Source organism: Rhincodon typus, chromosome 4 (assembly GCF_021869965.1).
Source record: "Rhincodon typus isolate 14 chromosome 4, sRhiTyp1.1, whole genome shotgun sequence".
NCBI lineage: Eukaryota > Metazoa > Chordata > Chondrichthyes > Orectolobiformes > Rhincodontidae > Rhincodon > Rhincodon typus.
Genome location: NC_063335.1, coordinates 7,666,877 through 7,692,578, shown reverse-complemented (window position 1 = coordinate 7,692,578; position 25,702 = coordinate 7,666,877). Strand labels below are relative to the sequence as shown.

The following is a 25,702-nucleotide window of genomic DNA, read 5'->3' as shown; positions in this document are numbered from 1 at the left end:
TTGAGAAGTTCAACTACATTAGTTTAAAAACTCAAATTTGGATGAGGAAGGATATTCCCTTCTCCCAGTTTAATTATACTCTTTCTGAAATTTATAGTGTATAATTTTAACATCACTAAGTTTAATCACCATGATTAACCTTTTTTTTGTATGACACCAGCTCTTTCATACACATCACACATGTAGCCTTTGTTATCAGAAGAACCCAGTGGAGTTTACCTGAGTAAAGCTTTTAAAATTAACTTCACTGGTAATCATGAAAAACAACCATACTTTGTCACAGACTGAGAGAAACACTCTGCCATTTGACTAGCATAAATGCAACTGGCCCATTCTGGGAAATCATGCCTACTGTACATGTTCAGACTGCAGAGCCCACCTTCGCCCAGTGGGGCCGCGTGTAGGCAAAAATGATCACCTTTGAATCCAGACTTAGAGGCTGAAATCTTCAAGCAAGAATTTCAAATGAAGGAATCAAAATAATTCAATGGATAAATGTTTTGAAAACACATTTTGCATATAGAAATTTCTAGAGCTGAAATAAAAATACATCAAAAATTAAACATATTAATTCTTTGTCTAGTTCAAAAACTATGGATGGTAAAAATCGATAATGGAAAATTGAAAAAGTTAAACATCAGAGTTTACAACAGATAAAAAAAACCCAAGAATGAGGAAAAGCCTGTCAACCTGGAAGTAGATGCAGATGTTAGGGTCCAGTTTTTATGGTAGTTATAAGTGATAAAACAGGCAGTGTTCTTCCATATTACTCCACTGAAACTAACTAGAGTCCATACTGTGCAGAATGTCATGAAAATCTGGGAAATGCTTTCAGTGATTCTGCGCTTTCTCAGAAGATGTTTGATAGACATTCACAGATTGCAATCAAAGGAAATAAATTGTAATGACAAGAATTTATACCATTAAGGCGTTAATCTCACTGTGATAACCCCTGAAAACAGTACACATTGTTGAATGATGTGTAAAGGTATACTGACTTCATGATCACTTTCAGTTGTTCTGAACATCTATGTTCATATCTGTAGAATGTCAAATTGCTCTACAATGATTAAAAAAAAGACACATACCTCTAATTAGAAAATTTATGGTTATTTTAACTGTTATTTTAATCCAATTATAAGTCAATAAAAAAAATTGCATTCAAAGTTAAGTACATTAAGTGCTTTTTACTTTCTGCTTTGCTCTGTGTGAATACTTGAATGTGAATGGCTTCTTACCTGCTTGCTGATATCACTTTTGCCACAAACAAAGCCTTCTTCATTTGGCACCAGATTTAAGCTGCTGTCAAGAAAGAGCAAACCACACCACAGAGATTGCTTGATCTGTGTGGGCAGCTTTCTTCAAAGTCAGCGTTGAACATCCTTGCCGCTAATTGAAAAATCTGGGCTAAAATTTTAACAAGCTATACATAATTAAAAGATAGGTGTGTATGTATACATACACATGCGCACACACAGAGAGGAAAAAAAAATTGAGAAAACAAAAACAGACAAAGAGGATTAGAAAGAGGGACACAAGCAGATATGAACAGTTATGGGAAATTTAAATTAATAAGTAAGATGAGAGAGAAACATTAGATAAAATATTAGAAAAGAATGTGAGATATAATATAAGAATACATACCCACTTTTTATTCTTAAGTGCAGCGAGCTTTTTGATATTCCTACTTTTTCAGGCAATGAGCTCCAAATCCCTAGAAACCTCTGGCTGAAAAATAATTATTCAATTTTTCAAAAATTTTTCTACCAATTACTTTAAATCTTTGCTTCCAGGTTCATAAGATCATAAAAAGTAGGAGCAGGAGTAAACCATTTGGCTATCAAGCCTGCTCTGCCATTTGAGAAGATCATGGCTGATCTGATTTCTGGCCTTGGTTTCATTTTCCTGTCTCTCCCACTGCTTTGTCAATCAAAACCTGGCCATCTCAGTCTTGAATATATTCAATGACCTGGGTGAAAACATTCATTGGGAAGTTTCTTGACCTACCACCAATGGTCAATTAAATAGTCAATTCATCATCTCCTAATTATATGCCTTCCTGGTAGGCAAGGAAGGAAATGAGTTTCCAGACTAAAAACCAGGTCGACTTGCTTGCTCAGTTAAACAGGGTGGGCTATCTTTTAAAAATCTTTGTTGTCCATGGCCAGAGTTTAAATATGCTTTTAATGATTAATTTTGTATTTCATGCATTCTTTGTAAGTTTTCAATAATATTAGACACGGAGTTCCTGAAAGCATATAATAAAGGGATCATAAATATTGTCTCTCCTCCTTCCAAAAGTCAGTAACTAAAACTAAAATGTATGTCAGTGGTTTTGCAACAGGGTGATGTTATACGTCAAGGGTAGTTGTATGCTGCACTGCTGTTGTTTAGCTCACTGTGAAGAGGGCACTGAGCAGGAAGGATGCAGCTGTTAGAGGGGTCAGTATCCCAGACAGTGGAAGCACTGAGGTCAATACCTCCCTGTACATGGATGACACCACCATTTACTACTTGGATCTGCTGTTGGTCCATAAACTGATTCGCAACTGAAACTAGTTCAAACTGGCCTCAGGAGTCAAGGTAAATCAAGGCAAGAACAAGGCCATGTTCTTTTTTGAACTGAACTGAACAGTCCTAATTTTCCTTCATTCTCAGGTCAATTTACCCAAAAATATGTTTGGGTGGGCTGGGTCATGCAATAAAAACTGGAAGGAGTGATTAGTCATGGTCAAACAAAAACTGAGCAGATAGGAGTGACGCTCCCTGTCTATTCCAGGTAAGAACCTGGTCACCAGGTGTGAGGTGCTTTCGCTGTTACTGTATGGGGCCCAAGTCTGGCCGTTCTCACTCCTGAGCCATGGCAATCGCCCAAGTCATCTTCCAAATTATTAGGTTGAAAATGGACCACGTTTCCAGAGGCAGGATGTACAAACTTTCAGATGAAGATGGGAAAAAACCTACCCAACTCCTGATGGCCATCCCCCTTGAATGCAGCTGCATCAAGCTGTGTGTAGACCCTTATCAAATTTTACAATATGCTAAGGTTCTACATGCCCCTATAGTTAAGAAGAATGTGTCTGGCCACATTGTTGCAGAATGCTCCAAGTTGTTAGACCTTGCTGTACCAATTGTCCCTTGTGAAGAAACACCTTTGACCACAAGTCTATCAGCAATGGTCAGCACATGACACCCTCAAAGCCCTGTGGAAAAAGGGAGATACTAGATTCTCTCAGACAGTTCTTGGATCAGACTGCCAAAGCACATGGCAGAATGCCTCATTGCCGGTGCTTTCAAGTGAGCACCAAGATGTCGCTTGGCTGGTGATGACAAAGGCCCTTTTGTCAGATACTTCGTCCATGCCTGGAGTATCATCTCCTCCATACATTGTCCTTGAGGTGGCTGTGATGGGAAGGAGACTGTTGTCCATCACCTTGCGGAATGTGCCTATGCAAAACGGTCTGGAGAGAGATGCAATAATTTTTGTCAATGTTCATCCTGAGCAGCTCCCTGAATGCAGGCCTCTGTGCTCCAAAGCTGTTCAAAATGTGTAAACGGAGACAAATGTCAACTGCACCGAGAGGATTATCAATTCAATGTAAGGTGTTGTGAGATCTGCTCGTTTGCTTGTCCTCCAGTAAGAGCTATTCTCAATGGGGAATTGCAAACTGACACTTTCCACGGTCCAGGACTACGTGCTGAGGAATACACTAAAGCTTGGAGCATTCACTGCAGTAACACAGTGGGGAAAGATCACTGCGAAACAACTTTCAGCCATAGACTGTGGGGCTGGAAAATGTAGTACTCCTCAGGCTTTGTACCTTACAAAGAATGTATGCTGCAAATCTAGCGTATAGAAAACATATTGAGGCACCTCAGAGTCAAACATGGCATATAGAAAAAACGTCTTACAGCTGTTCACCTTTTGTAATTTCAAATTTGAATTGTTTTCACCCTCAGATTAGCCTGACCTGGAAAGTATTTTGTTAACACTAAGTCAATTACAACCATATTGAGTGGAATAAATAGTGTGGAGACAGGTTGAATTTTATTGTAAATTCTGTCAAATTCAAGTCGAAAAGTTATAATTTTTTTTATAAATTGTATGAAAAAGTGTGTTTTTGGAAATAAAGAGCATACTGTAGGTCTCTCCCAACAGTACATAGTCTCTGAATCACCAAGACTCCACATAGTGCCCCCTTGCAGCTTGAAGCTGAACTGCAGGGGTTCTCAGAGGAGCCATGGCTCCAGAGCTGCAATATGGAGGGCCACCAGTATATGGAGGCCACCAACGTATGGACACAGACTGATATCCATCATTCTGCTCCCAGCTACAAGTCAAATCATACCCAATGCCATAAAGGACTGGATCAGGAGAGTGAAAAACATTGAGTAATAGATTCATAGAGGCATACAGCATAGAAACAGACCCTTCTGTCCACTCATCCACATCAACTCGACATCACAAGCTGACCTAGTCTCATTTGCCAGCATTTGGCCCATATCCTTCTAAACCATGAGATAACAAGGTGTAGAGCTGGATGAACACAGCAGGCCAAGCAACATCAGAGGAGCAGGAAAGCTGACGTTTCGGGCCTAGACTGAGATTTTACAAGAATCTGCTGACCATTTAAACAACCACTTCCAGCAAATCCTTTTGGATTCCCTCCTTCTTCTGGATACAGTCAATAAAACCAAGACAGAGTGTCGTCGATACTGAGCAAGCCTGTCTCTTCAAATTCTGTCCAGGGTATGCAGTCAAAAGCAAATAGAGAGGGCACTGCACCTGTACAAAAGGCAGCAAACTGTAACAATTTTAACCCCACTGCGAAGCCTCTTCTAAGGATGCCCACCTTAAAGAAGTTACCCTCCTCCCTCCGGAAAACCCCCTCTCTCCTTATTTATTTCAGAATCCCCTTCCCCTCCCCCACTTCTGAAGAAGGGTCTCGACCCGAAACGTCAGCTTTCCTGCTCGTCTGGTGCTGCTTGGCCTGCTGTGTTCATCCAGCTCTACACCGTGTTATCTTGAAAAGATATCTCTTCCTTTCTGTTATAAGTGAAGGGATTAAAAACCAATAAGGCGGCTCCAGCCAACATCTAAATTCCTGTGCTGGTGTGTGAGGATTAGGGACCCTATGCTTATTGGCAGACAACAAATGAGTAATCAAGAAACTAAAGGCAAAGTTCCCATAGCTTAGAACGTGGATCATCAGGACTTTCTGTCTACTCATACATGATGATTTACAGATATCGGACAATGCATGTGAGTCAACATTGATCGGTTGTGAGCTATACAAATTCAACACTGACATTGCTGTATACCAAGATTGGACAACACAGGATCAACACTTGCCAAATATGCCATCTGTTAGCAGATAACCACGGCGACCATCGAGGGGGCTCTGGTGTCAACAACAGAAAACCAGGCACCAGTCATGATTTCTGAAAGATCCATAACCACCATTAGATGAAGGTTCTGTCACTGTCATCTAAACCTATGTGCCATTCTTTTAAATACCTCCTGTGTAGAGAAAACAGAGTTAACATTTCAGGTCCAGTGTCCCTTCTTCAGAACTGACTGTAGCTAGGAAAAGACTGCTACATATGCTAAGAAGGGGTGGGTGGAGGGGGACAGAATAAGCAATAGGTGGAGATGTGAGTGATACAAACATAATGTTACAGAAGAACAAAGGTGATCGAGGTGGCTGCAACAACTACTCGGGCTTCTCACTCCTCAGTGTGACTGGAAGGAACTTTCCTAGAGTCTTGCTAATGACTAGCCAACAGAGTGTGTCAGCAAGCACAATGTGATTTCAGAGCCGTCCGACCCACAGTGGACATTATCTTCTCTCTATATCAGCTTCAAAAGACATGCAGAAAGTTGCAAACACCACTCCAATTGTGAATCTCTGAGTGGCCAGTAACACTTGTATCACATAACTTCTGGCCAATGAACATCTCCAAAGAAGGAGAGTCTAAACATATTGGTAGCATTGCTAAATTCCCCATTATTAACATCCTAGGAGTTACAATTGACTTGAAGCTGAACTGGACTAGCCTATAAAAACTATGGCTAAAAGACCAAGATGGAGGCTAGGAATCTTATTGAGAGCAATTCTCTTCCTGTCTCCCCAGAGGTTGTCCAGGGGATTAAAACTGACCGGAAACTGAACTGGACCAGTCATATAAATACTGTGGATATATCAGCAGGTCAGAGGGTAGAAACTGTACTAACTCACAATTCTCTCTCCCTAAAGCCTATCGACCCTCAGCATATTGTATAGTTTGAAGCTTGGACAACTTATATCAATGAAGATCATGGGCCCTTTAACTTCATCTCTGATATCTACAAAATGCATCATCATCACAAACAAAAAAAAAGTCATCAATGAAGCAGTCCTTGCTGAGGCAAATATATAAAATTTGCTAACCCTAATCAAATTATGGCAGCATGGTGGCTCAGTGGTTAGCACTGCTGCCTCACGGTGCCAGGGAGCTGGGTTTGATTCCACCCTTGGGCAACTGTCTGTGTGGAGTTTGCACATTCTCCCCGTGTCTGCGTGGATTTCGTCCGGGTGCTCCAGTTTCCTCCCACAGTCCAAAGATGTGCAGGCTCGGTGGACTGGCCATGCTAAATTGCCCGTAGTGTCCAGGAATGTGCAGGCTAGGTGGTTTGTAATAAGAAATGCAGGGTTACAGGGACAGGGGTTGGGGCGGTGAGTCTGGGTGGGATGCTATTCAGAGGGTCGGTGTGGACATGATGAGCCAAATAGCTTGCTTCCACACTATAGGGATTCTATGATTCTAAACAAAGAAGCATAGAATGGAAAATGACAGCATTGCCAAGAATGTAGTATACCTAATCCAAGAGACCAGTAGAACATGCAATGCCCCGATTGAAATATGGTGTTGAAACAGACATGAAGTCCCTCAACGTCATTCAATGGGTGCAAATGGTGACACCAGCTTAATGCAGGAGTTCACCATCACAAGGACACATGATTTTAGAAGCTCCAAAGCTAGCAGCAGAAGAGATCATCCCACAGCACTGGAAAAGTACAATTCATGTATGGCGCCCATGTCAGACTTTGTCTTTTCAGAGACAGCGTGTTTATATGTTAAAAGAAGTGCAGATGACTTCAACTAACCTCACCAAAGTTCTGAGATTGGATTCCCATCAACCATTGTAAATGCAAGCAAGGTAAAGCATTAAAATATTTGCTGTGTGACCATGATAGGCCAGAAGAGGCTGCTAATTAATGTTTATTCTATGGAACCACAGTGGTGGATTTATGTCCCTATGGATAACACTCCTCAAACCAACATTGCAGTCTACCAGATTGGGTGCTCCATCATAAGGAACACAGAATGTATTCACATTGCCCCAGAAAGGAATCTTCCTGCTAGCCAAACCATGGACCAACACTGGAAAAAGTGACAGATCCCAAGTTTGGATGCATTCACTCAAAGAAATGCTTAGTTCTCTGTGTTAATGAATAAATAAAGCAAGAAAACTTTATCCACATAGCAATAATAGGACTGTGAAGGCAGTGAGATGGAAGGAAGGGTGGGTGGGGGAATAAAGAAGGCAATAAATTACAAACAACCAATGTGTGGGTCCCAAATGCAAGCCAGGCTTTTACCTGATTAGCTGGCTTCTGCAAACATTCTTAGCGTTAACTCCTTTAAACCAAAAGCACTATACGTGTGCACACACACGCTGCACAGATGTGCATTGCAAAATGTAATGTCTTAACTAACATCAGAGCTGACTTACAGATGGTCTATCAAGTAACTACAACAACTGCAAATAGAATCTCCAACCAGCATAATGAATCCAGGGATCAGATTACGTTAAATTTTGAAGTAAGCAAGACACTATTATACTGGGAATGAATCACACATGTTTTGATAGAACTGTCCAGGAATTATTGAATAAAAAGGATATTTGTGCAACACTTAGAAAATCCATTAATTCTTCACCTTCCACAATTTTGCCAGCACTAATTGCTGGCATAGCTCTGTGGTGAATGTCAAAAAGAATCTTCATGTAAATGCGAACGGAGCACAAAATAAAAGTAGGAATTCTTCAGCCATGTGGGTCAAGACACTTCAAAGTTGTGCATTTCACCTTATCCCAAGGGCCATCCTGTTTGCTACTTCTCCAGTGAGCCACTTGGTATTTCAAAGATAGGGAAATAAAAGATTCCATGGATGAAATAAAATATAATATGAAAAAAAAGACTTTGCACAACAATTAGAAGCAGCTGCAAAGAAACCATACTTCAACAGTTTTGTAAATCAGCACCAAAGTGCACTTTTCCAGTGAGTTTGTCCTAGAATCCACTGAGTGAGCTCATTAAATGCTGCCCTTAAGCCTTTTTTATAGAGAAAGTGGGTTGTTGGTGGCGGCAGCTTTTAACGTACCCCACCTTGATTACACGCGCAAAAATAAACATGTTGCAGATAACAGTTTCCAAGAGTTCTGCAGATCTTTTAAGCAGTCTTTGGGTCTCTGCTCAAATGCAGAGCCAGTAGCCTTTTTTTAGCCCTCAATTACAAGGTTTGATTTTGAACAGGGAACATGGAGCCTGTAGGTCTCCATTTGAGCACAGCTCCCAAGAGATGCTGTGTTATGTATAAAAGTGCCGTTACTTTCATATTTATTTTTACTATAGTTGGCAACAAATTTCTCCAACAAAATTCTGCAACAGCAGACTTCTAAATAGTACTACATCAAGGGACTGACAGCCAGGTGGTACTACCTGCAGGTGTTAGCATTTCAGCAATAAACACTGATTTTATGAGAGAGGAGGGGGAAAAAAATCACCCTCCATCATTGAGTTGAGAACGTTCTTTGCAAATAGTGCAGTACTGTCTGAATGGCATGATACACACCTGTGACAGATTTAGGAGCTATTGCAGAAGTTAAGGGTCATCCATGCATTTGTCATTCAAAACACCACCCTGCCTCTTCTTATCTTTCACACTCTCACTCTCTTTCTAAGCAGCACCAAGGTCGACAGGCGTGAAACCAAACCCTTGTGTGAGATGCCGCCTGCTCAAGAGTTATTTTACTAAACCTAATCCAGAAAATATGCTGGCCTGTTTGAACACGAGTGAACACTGCATTATATCCTTAGCTACACATGACTGGCTTAAAACCAGTCACATGTGGGAAAGGCTTTCACTAATACCCACTAATTAATGCCAGTGGACAATACGCTTCATAACCAATACCAAAAAGCAATAAAACAGCAAATATTTTACCATACATGACATAAAGCAAAGTTTCAACATTCTAAAAAATGTCCTTTTCTAATGTAAGGAAACTGAGATATTTGCCTTGGAACATTGCTTTCTCTCTCCAAAACATCAAGGACAAAAAGACAATGAGTAAAAGCCCAACCCACCAGAAATGGGTCTTCATTCACGGCATACTTTGGAGCGAGGGAAAATGACATCATTTTACCTGATTTTTTTTTCTCAAAAGCGAGATTGTTGCTGTACTTTCACAATTTGGAATAAATACTAAGGTTAAAGTGGCAGCACAATAGTCAGTGTTCCGTTTGTAGACTAACAAATCTGAGCAGACTAAGGTACAGTCTACTCTCATTAATGCAAATTATGAAATAGTTGTCACTTAAGTGGTTGCCTCACCAAGGCTTGCCCTGCCCGAAGTACAAAAGGATGCTCTCTTGCAAACAAGGAAAATGCATTAAAAAGGAGGTTTGGAATCTAATTAGTTGACCCCACACAGAAGGAGACAGTTCATAGACAGAGAACAAACTCGTGACACTTTTCTCTCGAAAAAGACCTTGCCCATGAATTAGCCCACTAATACCAAGCCATTCATCCCATTCAGATCACAAGTATCATTCATCAGGCCACAGCTTATTTATCTTTGACAGGATGGTGGGAGGAGGAGAATAAACCATGAGAATTGCTTCCATATGCCTGTGCCAGGAAAAGGAGAAACCAAGTCAATGAACCTGTGGAGGGAAGTCCATGGCCTCTACTAGATTGTGAAACGTGTAACCATTGGCATGCACTGCACTGCTACCTGTAATTGAAGAGCTAACCACCATTCCCTAGCTTGGCTCCAAGTGAAGACATCTGTCCCTTGGGCAGGTACTAGTGCTGGCGGATCTGTACCAATAGGAATAAATATCAGATATTCAGGAACAAAGGTCAGCACACGTGATTTCCTTCCTTATAACTAACTCTGTATCAGCAGCATTGAAACCTAGGATCATCCACAATATATTTGATGCATTGAGAGTATTAACTAATCGATTTTTTTAAAATCCTGTACTCCCATGTATTTATGAAAAGTCACAACATGTTCCAAATTATTGGAATCCCAGTTAAAGATATTTTCTACTCAGCGTGTTGAGAGATGTTGTTACTTGAACATAGGTCTCCTGGCTCAGAATTTGGGACATTACCACAACTAGAAATGCCTGAAATACCAGTTACAAAAGTCGACTGTGGGATAATGGCATCACAAGCATCACCAGTATATAATGGATCAATAAGAAAATAAAATGGCTCTGCATCCTAATCTGTGTACCTGGGCCTAAAAACCAATGTCCAGACTTGAGATTTAGGGTCTCTTTGATCAAGTCCTCTAAAGTGCACATTCCTCTCTGCTGCCAAGCTAACGAGACAATCAAACACACTTTAAACTCCAGCTCTCCTCATACTAAAACCTGCACTAATCAGCTGTCTGGCTAATCAGTCATCTGTCCAATGACCTTTCACCTCAAGATACTAAACCTTCTGGCTAATGTAGAAAGCAGGAGATCAGTCCCTTCTGTGAGCCTCAACGTGTTGATTAGAAATGCAGTCTGGACAGACTTAAAAGCATGCTTGTTTCACATCCAGCCTTTGACATCAAACGTCTGAAGTCAAGTGATTTACCTTACAACATACAGAAAGTACATCATTAAAATATCGTCGTGCAACTTCAAAATAGACAACCAGAAGTGATATTATCTCACCTATGCATGGCAAATTAATTAATGCCATTGGACCTCACATCACCTCTTCAACCATTACATTCACGTATTCCTTTTCAGGAGACTGATTAGTAAATAAACTGGCACAATCATGGTGGGCTGAACGGCCTCTTTTGAGCTGTCAACTAAATGGCTTATCAGATAATTCAGAGACTTATGTATATTATCCTCTACTCAAGGATTAATCTAGAGATCTGGTTGGTACACATTTTCACTATTTAGCACCCTTCTGAAGTGTTCATATGAAGTATAAACATCAAACTAGAATTCCCATAATAACTTTATTGATAGGACACCACAAGGCACCTACATTTCAAAGATGTTACCTTTCCAGAAAAGGTACACTAATTTAGGTAGCATTTTTCCATAACTGTGTTGCATGAATAGTTTGCTTTTACAAATGCAAAATACATATAACTTACCCAAAAAGATAGGGAAAGACAGAAAAGAACAAGTCAAAGGAGGGACACGTTGTGTTCATTTTCACAATAACTTACACCTGATTTGGTGCAGAAGAGCAAAGAAACAGCTTCCAATTTGAATTTGAATACACTTAACTATAACATGCTGGAATTTAAAAAGGGGGAGAAAATTTGATTAAAATGTGATTCAATCAAATGTGGCTTCTGTGCAAACTGCACAATATTACATTGTATACTTTGAGCCTGATCTTCTGGTCTCTGAATCATCATAGACGGGTGCCCCGCGAAAGGTTAAGCAAAAGCTGCCCTCCATGGGGAATTTTAAGGTTGAACTTCTGGCAACGAATTGTTCTGCTCCCTGGAAACCTCCACAAAAGTCTCTGATACTGAGCAAGAGTTGCAGAATCAGTCAGTTCTGATAATACATACCTAGGCAGGTATTCCAGAATGCTTCGACAGAGAAGTCTTGGACTAACTCCAGGGTAGTGACAGAACTATCTTGCCCCTACCCCCAGTTACTTGCACTAATCCTCCTAACTCTCCCTAATCCCTTACCCCTGACACTCTGCTAGAACCCAACCAGACTAGCCCCTCTCTCGACCGCCAAGCTACCTCTTGACTACACTAATCCTTGCTACTCAGCTAACCCACCACCCAAACTGACCTGACTACCCCCAAGCAGCTTGACTACACCTGGCAAACTCCACCACCTGACCCAAACTCTGCTATCCAACTAAGCTCCTGACCCGACACGACCTGACTAGTTTCCAACATCCAACGATACCTCCACCACAGAACTAGCTTGCCTGACTAGCCCCTGACCTGACAATTCCTCCCAGCCCAAACTGATTACTCCAAACCATCTATCCACTCACCCACCTGCCCATCTCACTCACTACTTACAAGCTCATCTGCCTGCCACCTCACCTTCCAACCACCCTCTCCATTGGCCACCTCACCCACCAGCCACCCTACCATTGCACCCAACCCACTACACCCACCACCCTATCCACTTATCTCACCCATCCTACCCACTAAACACACCCATTTGTCCACCCTACCAATTCATTCATTCATCCGCTCATCCATTCAATAATATTCACACTGGACATTTAAACTTACTTTACGGCAGCTAGTGCTGTAAAAAGAAAGTATGTCCAGTCTCTCTTCTGATACCACAGGTCTGCGATGAAACCCTCCATGGAACTGTACATTCCACATTTCTGTAGAAGCCAGGATCAGAAGTCCCAACCAGGTATGCGGAGCTTTGAACATTGCAGCGTTTGTGCAGAGTGGCAATCTGATGGTGACTGCCACTTTCTGCAAATTCCATGCTGCCAAGTACCCTACTATAAGTTGAAAAGCCCCTTGTTAAACATCAGAATTCCTCCAAGCTGACAATTACACAAACAAAACATCTGTCAAAAGTTGCTTACGCTCCAATTCAGAAGCATTAACATTTAAATCTCAACAAATCACAATGATGCCCGCCTACTCCCTCATATTTACATGTATTGAGAAGTGGCCTCTCTGGCTTAAAGTGACATTCACTTCTCAGGAATATTTGCTTAATGAAATTCATCTCGAAACAGCAGCAAGAATCATCAGCTCAACCCAATTTCACATCTAATTTTGTTGTCAGAGGTGAGTCAATTTCATTCAGCCATGATTTCACTTTTGGGCACAGAAATCCACTGGGAGGTGTAGGGCACAAAGGGTAATATCACACTTCCGAACCAGAAGTTTTTGGATTCGAGTTCCACTCAAATGGCTACTAAAGGTGCACTCATAGAACGAAAAAACAGGCTGATATATCAACCTGAAAATTTTTCTAATACGCCAGTGGAGGTTGTGAGTGTAGTAGCTTCAGCGTAACATCCTCTCTACATTAAAGGCTCAATGGCCAGGTTCTTAGTACAGGCTGTTCTCTATGGGAAACATCATCGTCATTTTCAGGGATGACCAGAAGAATAAGAAAAAGAAAGTAATCCTAGTTGTATGTTTTTTTAAAAAAATGTTTTCTAATCAACCTGTTCAGATATGTTATTACACACCTCTAGAGCAGGTAGGACTTGAACCCAGATCTCCTACCTCAGAGGTAGGGACATTACCCCATTACCACAAGAACCCTTTAGTTGTAACAAGGTGAGGAAATCTAACATGGCAATTCATATTATTTTGAGAAAACCAAAGTTGCACGTCATTTAAACATCGTAGACAGCAAGGACTACAAATGCTGGAGTTAGAGTCAATACAGTGTGGAGCTGGAGGAACACAGAAGGTCAGGCAGCATCAGAGGAGCAGGACAGTCAATGAAGCGTGTAACCCCACAATGTCAACTTTCCTGCTCCTCTGATGCTGCCTGACCTGCTGTGTTCCTCCAGCTCCACACTGTATCGTCATTTAAACATGAAGTTAAAAAATGGACACAGGTGTGGCCTAAAAGTATTAATTAAATGAAACATTCCTTCATTTGTATGCAATAGACTTCACTTAACCAAGTTTGCTTTCGAAATTATTCTGAGTTACACAATATATTCTAACAGGAGTAAAAGAAAATCAACAAACCATAATTGCTGCAAGACAGCAGGTACCTCCTGTGATCACATTTCCCAATGTCTCTTGGACAGTGAGACAGGACGTACATGAAAAAGAAAGATGGTGGAATGGGTGCAGGCCTGATCCAGCATGCTTTGGACTAGATACCCGAAACAGCTCAAGCTAATGGGACCTCCTTTGTGAATTAAACAGGATTGACTGAACTTAATCTATCCTGACTACCAAAAGCAGCACCAGTGTCAAGCAGATCAATCTCCAAATAGATTAATTTAGCAATTAGCAATACCCATGAGATGTCTGGGCAAAAGTCATCTGCAAGTCAAGAACATCTACATTTTCCTTTGTTTCTTTAAAACTGAAATGAATCAAAGCAGTACTTACGATAATGAGGGTCCATGTAGCCATTCCTTGGATCCATAGCAAAAAGTGCTCCACGGTACGGGATTGAAGGCTCAGGTATGTGTGACAAAGATCCATGGATCTCCTTCTTTATTAGAGAAGCTCTATCTTCACTGGAAGTTGATGGCTCCTCACTGATTTTATTCAAGCTTTGCCCACCAGTGTGCGGCTGCATTGCAATTGCGTTTCTCCTCTCTCTGTGATAGGTTCCAGGAATTTCATCCTCTGGAAGAAGAAGGAAGTACACCCCAAATCAGAATCAGCAAAGTTGCCACCACTGTATGTGTGAAGCAAAAAAAGTTTATTATTTTTGCTAGAGTTGTGAAGCAACATCAGCACAATCTTAACTTTTGTTGCCTTTTATATACGTTTATAGTACAAATGAACATGCTTTTCAAAGCCACCTGATAGCTCAAAGCACTTTACTGCTGAAAAAGCACTTCTGAAGTATTGCTATTGTAATGTGGAAATTATGGCAGCTAACTTGCTCTTAACAAAAGTCCACAAATGGCAAAGTGATGATAACCAGATAATCTGCTTTTTGTGACATTGTTTGAGTGATAAATATTGTCCATGACACCAGAGATAACTCCCTGTTCTACTTCAAAATACTGCTGTCAGATCTTTTACATATAAGCAGGTGGATGGTCCATTGGTTTAACCATCTTCTACAGTGTGATGCCCCTCAGTACTGCACTGGGATGGCAGCCTTTATTTTTGTGATCAAGCCCTTGAGTTGGACATGAATCTGGAACTTCAGCAGCAAGTGTGCTACCAGCTGAATTATAAGCGACAGTCGGCAAGTTTGTGTTTCATTGCATTCAAACCAAGTCGAGAATGAGGTAGACAAACAGGAGGCTGGAAGAACACAGCATGCCAGGCAGCATCTAGAGGAAATTCCTCCAGATACTGCCTGGTTTGCTGTGTTCTTCCAGCCTTCTGTTTGTCTACCTTGGATTCCAGCACCTGCAGTTTTTTTGTCTCTAACCAAGTCAAAACTGAAGCAGGTATTGAGCTGATATTTTAGGACGTACTGTTTTCTTCCTCTAAATACAAAATGAAAATCACTCTATTGGGAATAAGTTCATATTGCTAATTCAGGATTTTTTTTAAGGTTTGAATAGCTCTCTTATCAAATTTAAAACATCATCACTGAAGCATAAACCGTCAGTTCTCAGTCTAACTGAGATTACTGTGTCTGTGTATGCATGTCTGGACAGATGACTGGCAGCAACTGCTTATTGTGTACGTGTTTGATTGTGTGTGCCAGTATATCTTACTTAAGAAAGATATTATTTCATTGGAGGCAGTTCAGAAAAGGTTCACTAGGATCGTCTCTAACATGGAGAGACTATCTTTCGAGCAAAGGATAAATAGGTTGGGACTCTACACATTGGAGTTTAGAAGAATGAGAGGTGATCTTATTGAAACATAGGATTCCTAAGGGCTTTACAGGGTGATTGCTGAGATGATGTTTCCCTCATGGAAGAGTCTAGGACCAAATGGCATAGTCTCAGAACAAAGGAGCACCAGTTTAAGACTAAAAAGAGTTGGAATTTCTTCTCTCAGAGAGCTGAGTGTCTTTAGAGCTGCTTGCCACAGAGAGCTGAGGAACAGAATCGTTGTGTATATTTAAGGCTGAATCATAGAATGCCTATAGTGTGGAAGCAGGCCATTCAGTCCATCAAGTCCACACTGACCCTTTGAAGAGCATCCCACCCAGATCTACCTCATTCCTGTCACCCTGCATTTCCCATGGCTAATCCACCTAACTTACACAGCCCTGGCAATTTAGCATAGCCAATCCACCTAAGCTGCATTTCTTTGGGACATGGGAGGAAACCCACGCAGACACAGGGAAAGCATGCAAACTCCACACAGACCGTCACCTGAGGTTGGAATCAAACCCAGGACCCTGGTGCTAAGAGGCAGCAATGTTAACCACTGAGTCACTGTGCCGCCCCATGCTGGCTGAGATAGATAGATAGATAGATTCCTGATCAGCAGGGGAATGAAGGATTACAGTCTTAGTCATCTGTGTTCGCGTGTGTGTGCGCCACTGCACCTCAGTTTACATGTGTGCACCTGACTGTGTATATGTGCGCACACCTAGCAGTGTGCCAGCATCTGACTGCACTTGTAGGCATATCTCTGCATGCCACTGTGACTCTGTTTGTTTGACTGTGTAACTGCATGTAACCATATTCCTTCAAACCTGCTCTGTCATTAACTCGGGTCACCGTTGATCTGGTTATGAACTCAATCTCACTTTCCTGTCTTCTCCTATAGCCCTTGACTCCCTTGTCTATTACTTAATGTTCAAATACATCAGCTCACATTCAGAGCAAGCTTAGACCATCATGAAACAGTTAACAGAAACTATTCAAATGGAGACTGCTTTGCATTGCAAAAAGATTCCTCCTCCATATCATGTGCTAGCTACAGCAACGCAGGACAACATCTGTTAAGTGCTGAGGAAATAAAAGCGCTTCAACTAGTTTGGATAAACAAATCTTGAAAAGTATCCTTACAAGTTATGATGTTAATACATCAGAGTGAAGCAAGTTCTGCTTTTTAAAAAAGATACACTAGCTGAATTCTGAGCCCATTTGCTCTACTTCAGTCCCAGTTAATCAAAAGCAAGGATTTCACAAACATCTCTTTCAGGTCATAGAGTTGTACAGCATAGAAACAGACCTTTTGGTCCAACTCGTCCATGCTGACCAGATATCCTAAACTAATCTAGTCCCATTTTCCAGCATTTGCCCCATATCCCTCTAAACCCTCTCATTCATATACCCTTCCAGGTGCCTTTTAAACGTTGTAATTGTACCAGCCTCCATCACTTCCTCTGGCATTGCATTCCATACAAGCACCACCTTCCGCGTGAAAAAGTTGTCCTTCAGGTCCCTTCTAAAATTTTCCCCTCTCACCTTAAACCTATGCCCTCTAGTTTTGGACTCCCCTACCCTGAAAAAAGACGTTGGCTACTCACCCTATCCATGCCCCTCATGATTTTATAAACCTCTACAAGGTCACCCCTCAGCCTCCGACACTCCAGGGAAATTAGTCCCAGCCTATTCAGCCTCTCCCTAGAGCTCAAACCCTCCAACCCGGCAACATCCTTTTACATCTTTTTCTGAACCCTTTGAAGTTTAACAACATCTTTCCTGTAGGAGGGAGACCAAAATTGAACATAGTATTCTAAAAGTGGCCTAACCAATGTCCTGTACAGTGATAAAATAGAGAACAGGAAATAGCAGATGGAAGAGAGCAAACAAAAAGGGAGGAAGAGCTGTAAAAGATGCAAAGAGCAATGAGGACATAACAAGCGGAAAAGTAAAAGAAAATTAGGGGAAGAAATCTAATCAGAATCAAAAAGTAAGTCCGAACAAGCATCATGCTATTTTCTGTTAGACGAAATATTCTTATATAGGTGTTAGCCATTTTTTAAGATTTATTTGGGGACTGCATAGCCCTTGATTAATTAAGCATTTCACACCTTTCAAAACAAAATTAATACACTAAATGATGCCTTGAGCCTTCACTCTTGCACAAGTTTTACATCCAAGCTGCTGACTGAAATAACATTTGCTTTGCATGTAAACATATTCATTTAACACTCTTACATAGCACACAAATATCTTTTGCCACAAAAATAAACACCATGCAGTGTTTAACAACAGAGCACAGATACATCATCCACACCCGTCCAAAAGCAAAGTACTGCAGATGCTGGAGATCTGAAATAAGAGCAGAAAGTGCTGGAGAAACTCAGCATCAACGGAGGGAGAAACAGTTATGTTTTGAGTCCAATGTGTCTATTTTCCAGAACCTGTAGGTTTCTCCAACACTTTCTGTTATCCACACTATTCTGTTGAGCCATATTGTTTGACAGTTTGAGAAATAAACATTGGCTGTCTGTATCAAACCAACGTTGTGAGAGTAACAAACCATACGGTATGGCAACAAGTGTGATTCAATTGCAGAAACATAAGCTGCTTTTCTATTAGCATCTGACATCTGACTTATGCATACAAACAGTGAACAAGTACTGCCGCTCCAGAGCTGAAGAACAAACAATCACAGGTTAGGAGGGAATAACAATTTGGTTAAAACAGTGACAAGTTGCTTAAAACATCTAAACTCTCAACACGGATTATCAATTTATTAAACATCAGTATAGAAAGCACCCTCAAAAATTAAACTTGAGCGACAATATATCTTCCTGGAACTTACGTGTCTATGAGAAGTTTTGTTGCTGCCAGCTCCTTTGATTTTCACAAAATAAGCAATAGGATTGTTTTGTATCAGCCCTGCACATGTACACAGCCACTAGATGCTGGAGATTGAGACTAGAAGCTTCAACATTACAAATAAGTCAGTCCATGAAAGACTGGGGCTCACTTTAAGCAAATCACAGTCTCATTTGAAAATATCCGGCCATGAGGGCAATCCTCTGTAATCTCCCTCACATACAAAGCCTCTCCCATTAGAGTAATTCAGGAAAAAAAAACTGATTGGTGCCATGTGAAGTTTAACCAGCTCATTAGTATTCCACTGGTGTGCCTCCTAGTGAACTTATTCTCTATTTAAGCAGCTCTCTGGAGCTCAGAGGTCAGCCGGGTAATCATTAAATCAAACTAGTGTCACACCATCACAATCAGCTGAACAGAAAGAAGGGTTATTATTTTAGTTTATGCAAAATAAATGGTTTTACAAAATGGTCCCCAATACAGGGTCAACAGCAGCTTCAATTACAAGACAAACTCAACAAGACTCTTGCAGTAAACCAAGTGCTCTGTATTGACTTTAGTATGGGCTGTGCTTCACACTCAGCCACAAGCAGGCTCCCCTATATTGCCTATGCAGAGATCAAGGAAGAGCAGCCTTTGCTCTGCCAGGATTTGTGTCTGCACATAGGCTGCTCATTCACCTTTCTTTCTCTTTCCAATGGTTGCTCAGTTCAATTCACCCCACACAAAGCCTGAAGACCAAACCTCTATGCACCAAGTGAAACATGTTCAAAACTGGGCCTTCTATTGTGATTGAATTTCTTAACGTCTTTTCAAATAGTGGAGAATGCCTTGAGGCTAAAGGAAGAAACAGGCTAATGGTGAATTGGGAGTACTGAGCAAATTTCAGAGTCCTTTCCTCCTTGCTTTTGAGGTTGAAAGCAAACCCTAGCCTTTCAAGTTTCAAAGTCCTTTCTCCCCCTGCAGTGTCACAGAAGGATTTGAGAAAAAGTAATTGTGTTCACAGCCTCCCTGATCAGAGCTTACGTTCTATTTGTGGTATTTCACTGTTCATCTCCCAATAATAGTGCACATATCTCAATGCCTTATCCATGCTGCACTGTCCAATTACTAATTAAATGAACAATTGTTGCTTGAAATGCCTTTTATATGTTTGGAGTGGAGGTTAGCATTCGCAAAAAAACTATTCATGAGCCAATTTTGAAAAGCAAATACAAGAATATGTACTGAGCTCAATCGTCAAATATTTTCCCAGAAGTGTATACATTTATTTCTGTGAAACTTCTGAAACTTACAAACGACAACGAAGCAGGTGAATTGGACATGGATGTTATACACTGCACATGCATCTCAGGGTGAGCTTCACTGAAAAAAAAATTCATAATTACAACCAGATATTTATTGGTTTTATGAGAAATTGTTCAATTTAAAGGAAGAGATCACTTCAATTTGAAAGATGTACAGAAGGGACATTTTACCATCCATAGCTGTCATGTGAGAGGTTTTTTTTTGTTTTTCGGGGAGTAGTAAATGTGTTTTTGGTTCAGAGATTATCTCACAATGAGGAAGTGGACAAATAACAAAGATATAGTGAATCCAGGAATAATTCTCAGTTCCAAAGGTCCAAACAGTGACTTGAGCCTCAAAGTATCACGATTTTATCACACCATTACAAGAGTTAAAGCAAAACCTTAAAGATGGTTCATAGACCCAAGGTGGCTAAAATGATCATAAATAATTCAGTAGCAACAAGTGGCTCTTTGAGTAAAGACTATGCCACGTTAATAGGAACCAGTTAAACAGTTGAAATTGAAGAACATCAAAATTACATGTATGATAAACACAGAACCACTTTGTCTCTGTCTCCTCAAATCAAAGGACATTTCCATGTCAAAATAAAGTAGAATTGTTTCATGTCACAAAGGGGAAATTATATCAGAGTAGGTCATTACAGTTAAAGAGGTAACAAAGGCACAAGTATTTGCTGTGGACTTTGGTTCTACAATTAGTTCAGAAACATTTTGATTATTTACCTTAAGGTATAATTTATAAAATGACTAAAATCAAGCCATGTTTACGTGGGATGTTGTTCAGTGTGCAAAGGACAACTAACTTTGTTTAGGCAGGATGGTGAAAACAACTTCAACTTTAACTTCAATGTATTAACCAATAACCATATTCCTGGTCTGCAAACTGTAATCTGAAAATGAAAAGTGTTATTATACGATTATTTTGAGTGGGCATGCCCAATTCTGCTTTATAACATCTAATTCAATTTGCAAAACAGACATCTCTCTAAAATATATATTTTTAATTGAACTCAAGCTGATTTTGATTCTGTTTCTACGAAGTTTTACTTTTATGTCACTACAGGTTACATCAAGAATTCTTCCTTAACTTATTTTTTGTTCAACTGTTAAAACCATTAAATTATAAAACTACATAACATTTATTGTAATAATTGTTCCCAATTACTTTTCCCTTTACGACACAGCTTCTGTAATATGCAGAGAATTTGTAGTTGCTAGCTGTGAACTAAGAGCAGGGTAACTTCAATTAGAAAAACGAGGACTAAAATCCCATATTTGATGAGAGACACACTCCTCTCTCTATGTGCTCTCCAAATACTATAAATAACTTATTAGAACAACCTCTGTTTGGATGATAGAGAAATGTGCCTGTATTATAGGTAACGAAGCAAGGGCTAATGTAACCTTTCCAAGTACAAATCAAGATCAAACAATGGTTGGTACTTGCGTCAGAACTAATCTATTTGTCAGCCTGCAAATGTGTCCGATTTTAGAAATTACTACAATCAGCCACTAGTCAATGCAAGATAAGTTATTTCTGCGGAACCAGTTTAAAATTCCAAGTTCAAGATGGAGACCTACTTTTCTTACGACTCTCATCTGTAGTTAATTAGAGTTCTTCAGCTTAGTTCATTCAAAAATAATCAAAATTCAGTTGACAGAAAGTAGTAAAACTCTCTTCAGGCACCACATGCTTGTAATATTCTATCACAACAGCACTCACACGAACCATCGTAATTCTCAGTGTGTCCAGTGGTAGGCAGATCCTTGGCTACTGTGAGAACTTCTAAGCGGGATGTGAAAAGACTTATGGCGCTACGTTTCCAGACTTCAAGAAAGTCTTTGACAAAAGACTTCAAACTGGTGGGAGTTCAAAACTAAACTTGCAACTGGACAGTAAATTGGCTAGGAAGGAAACTGCAAGGTCTCGTTAGAGTCACATCAGGCAGTCGGGATGGTGGGGAGGAAGTTTAGTACTGGATGAATTGCTCCAGGGTTTGATATTTGTTAGAGCCCCTGCTATTTCTAATAAGCACCAATGAGTTGGATTCAGAAACTAAACACAAACTGGTCAAAATAACAGATGGAACTAAACTGAGAGGAGGAGCAATTGATTCTAACAAGACAGCCAAGGGTGTTCCAAGTGAGCTGTACAGGATCAGTAACTGGCAGAACAGCGGCAGATAATATTTAGTATGAATAAGTCAGCAGTGCTGCACTTTGGAAGAAAATACAGGCAAAGTATGAAACTGCAAACAATGCTGTCAACAAAGTTAGACACAGCGGAACAGGAGGAGGGCATTCAGCCCGTCGAGTCTGCCCTACTGTTCAATATGATCATGGTTGATTGAACACTTCAATGACTTTGACCGACCCCACATCCACAATCCTTTGTGCCGCTGGTTTTCAGAAATCTATCAATCTGTATCTTAAACTACTCAAAGACTGAACTTTCACAGCCATCTGTGGTAGAAAATTCCAAAGTTTCACAACCCTCTGAGTTAAACAATTTCTCCTTTTCTTGGATATAAGTGGCATGCCCCTTATTTTTACATTGTGCCGCTGGTTCTAAATTCCTGAACAGCAGGAAACATTGTAGCTGCATCTATGTTTTCTATCCCTTTTCCATTTAAATTATCATCCAATACTCTCTTGATCGCCTCCACCACATTTCCAAGCAGTGTATTCTATTGCATAATTACTCATTGCATAAAAAAGTTTTCTCTCACCTTGCATTTGGTTCTTTTGCAAGTCATTTTAAAACTGTGCCCTCTAGTTCTTGATCCATTTGTAAGTGGGAGCAGTTTCTCCCCTCATGATTTTGAAAACTTCTGTCAAATCTCCTCTTAGCCTTCTCCTCTCCAAAGAAAAAGTCTTAATTTCTCCAATCTTTTGCTATAACTGAAGTGTCTCATCCCTGGAACTATCCTCACAAATCTCCTGTGCATTCTCTACAATATGCTCATATCCCTTCTATACTGTGGCGCCCAAAGCTGAACGTAATTCTCCAGCTGAGGTCTAACCAGTTTCTTCTATAAGTCAATCATTATCTCTGTTGTCTTGTACTTGATTTATAAAGCCTAGAACACTGTATGTTCTATTAACAGTTCCTTTTACCTGTCCTGCCAATTTTAATGACCAAGTATACATTTATACCCGGCTTTCTCTGCTCCTCCACACCCTTTAGAAAAATGGCCATTTAATTTATACTGCCTCTCCATGTTCCTTGTACTGAAGTGTATAACTTTACATTTCTTGACACTGAAGTTCAATTGCCACCTATACACCCAGTCCATGAACTTGTCAATCTCTTTCCAAAATTTTACACTATCCTCCTCAGAGCTTACAATTCTCTTACATTTCGGATTGTTTGCAAGCTTTGAAATTGTTCCCTACACACCAAACTCTAGTTCATTTATATGTATCTTAAGAAAAGCAACAGTCCCAATTTCAGTCCTTGGGAATTCCACTACAAACCTCCTACTAGCTCAAAAAATACCCACCAACTATTGCTCTCTGTTCCCTTACACTCTGCTAATTTAGTTACCACATTGCTACTATTCCTTATATTCCATAAGTTTTAACTTTCCTCACAGCCCTGTTGTATGGCACTGTATCAAATGCCTTTGGAAATTTATGTACACCTCAGGCAAGAGCTTATGCCTCATGAACCCTCTCTGTTACCTCTCCAAAAACTTCAGAAAGTTAGGGATGAATTTCACTTAACAAGTTCATGCTGGCTCTTTCAAATAAATCCTCACTTCTCCATGGGACTACTCATTTTGTTCCAAATAAGAGTTTCTAGAAATTTCCCCACCATCGAAGTTAAACTGACTGGTCTGAAATTGCTGGGCTTACCTTTACATTCTTTTTAGATCAAGGAAATAATGTTTGCAGTTCTCCAATTCTCTGGCACCACCCCAAATCCAGAGTAGATTGAAACATATTTGCCAGTTCCTCTGAGATTTCCAGTCTCACCTCCTTCAGTATACTTGGATTCATCTCAACCAGTCCTGGTACCTTATCATATCTGCCTCGTAAATAAAGACAGATACAAAGTATTCATTTAACACCTTAGCCACACCTTTTGCCTCAAAGTGTAAATCCTTTTTTGTTCCCTAATCAACGCTGCCCTCCTTTTAACACACTTTTACTATTGATGTACTTACAGAAGGCTTTGGAATATCCTTTTCTGGTAGCTGACAGTCTGATTTCACAATCCCTCTGCTTCTCGAATTTGCTTTTTATCTCTCTTCTGAATCCACTGTATTCAACTTGGTTTTCAATTGTATTTACTAATGCCTGTTAAAAGCATACTTTTTCTTCTCTAACTTAATTTCTATCTGTTTTTAATCCAGGGAGCTCTAAATTTGTTTGCCCTACCTTTCCTTTTTGACGGAATATACTTTGTCTAAGCCATCTCCTCTTTGAAGGTAGCCCATTGTTTAACTATTGTTCATTCTGACAACCTTTAGTTCCAATGTATCCAACCCAAACCTATTACTGCTCCACTGAAGTTCTCTTTTCACCAGTCAATTATTCTTGGTTGACCAATGTCATTTTCTATTGTCATCCTAAACCTCACAGTACAATGTTCACTGTTGCCTGACACTGTTGTCCCACTGCCATCTTACCTACTTGGCCCACCTCATTCTCAAAAACCAAACTCAGTGGTGCCTCCTTTCTTATTGGACTGAGCGCATACTGTAGGAAATTCTCCTGAACAAAATCTAATCCTTCACTGCTCCTTACACTACCGCTATCCCAGTCTATATTTGTGTAATTAAAGTCTCCCATTATGACTCTATGAAGTTTGTACCTCGCTATAACTTCTTCGCAGATTTTGTTCATCTTCATCCTTCCCAATAGCTGGTGGTCCATAAAACTGCACTAAGCAATGCAATTGGACAATTTTTATTCCTTAGCTCTGGTCAAATCAATTCTGTCCTTGAGCCCTCTGAAATATCCTCTCTCCCCAGTGTTGCAACTTGCTTCTTGACCAAAAATGCCACCCCTCCTTGTTTTTTTCTCTTTCCTGACTTTTCTGAACATCTTGCAACCAGAAATATTTAACACTCAACATCCAGAGAGAGACAGCAAGCTGATGTTTCGAGTCTAAACGACTCTTCATCAGAGCTGAAGTGTGGAGGGGACGGCATTTATGCTATAGTTGGGGGTGGTGTGGAGGTGGTGGGTGTAGAGTTCTGGGGGAGAAAGGATCTTGATAGTTCACACTAAGTGATCCGAATGTGAGAATGACAGAGCAACGGTGTGTCTCCTGCCAGATGTGAAGGTCAATCCCACTGGGGTGGGGTGAACGGGAGAGAGGACATGGTGTCAGAGAATGTAACATAAAGTACATGTAAAAGAAAGGGAAGGATGGGAGTTGGTTCACAATTTGAAACTGCTGAACTCAATATTAAGTCCGGAAGTCTCTACAGTGCCTCGTCTGAAGGTGAGATGTTGTTCCCCCAGTTTGTGTTGACTCACTGGAGCACTGCAGTATGCCGAGGACAGCCACATGGGCACGTGAGCAGGACGCTGTGTTAAAATGACCAGCTATGGGAAGGTCAGGGTCATGCTGGTGCTCTGCAAAGCGGTCACCCAGTCTGTGTTTGGTTTCTCCAATGTAGAGTAGGCCACATTGGGTGCAGCAAATACACCAGATTGGAGGAGGTACAGGTGAAATGCTGCTTCACCTGGTAAGACTGTTTAGGCCCTTGGATGGTGAGCAG

General features: G+C 40.5%; 1 protein-coding gene across 2 annotated transcripts in view; it reads right to left on the bottom strand.

Moving 5' to 3' along the window:
- LOC109923305 (transcriptional activator GLI3-like) overlaps nucleotides 1–25,702 on the bottom strand; it is a 355,583-nt gene that overhangs the window by 219,066 nt on the left and 110,815 nt on the right. For both annotated transcript variants that reach the window (XM_048596316.1, XM_020523345.2), the window contains exon 3: nucleotides 14,384–14,626. In XM_048596316.1, the coding sequence (XP_048452273.1) occupies nucleotides 14,384–14,626 (243 nt within the window). The remainder of the gene's footprint in view (nucleotides 1–14,383; nucleotides 14,627–25,702) is intronic.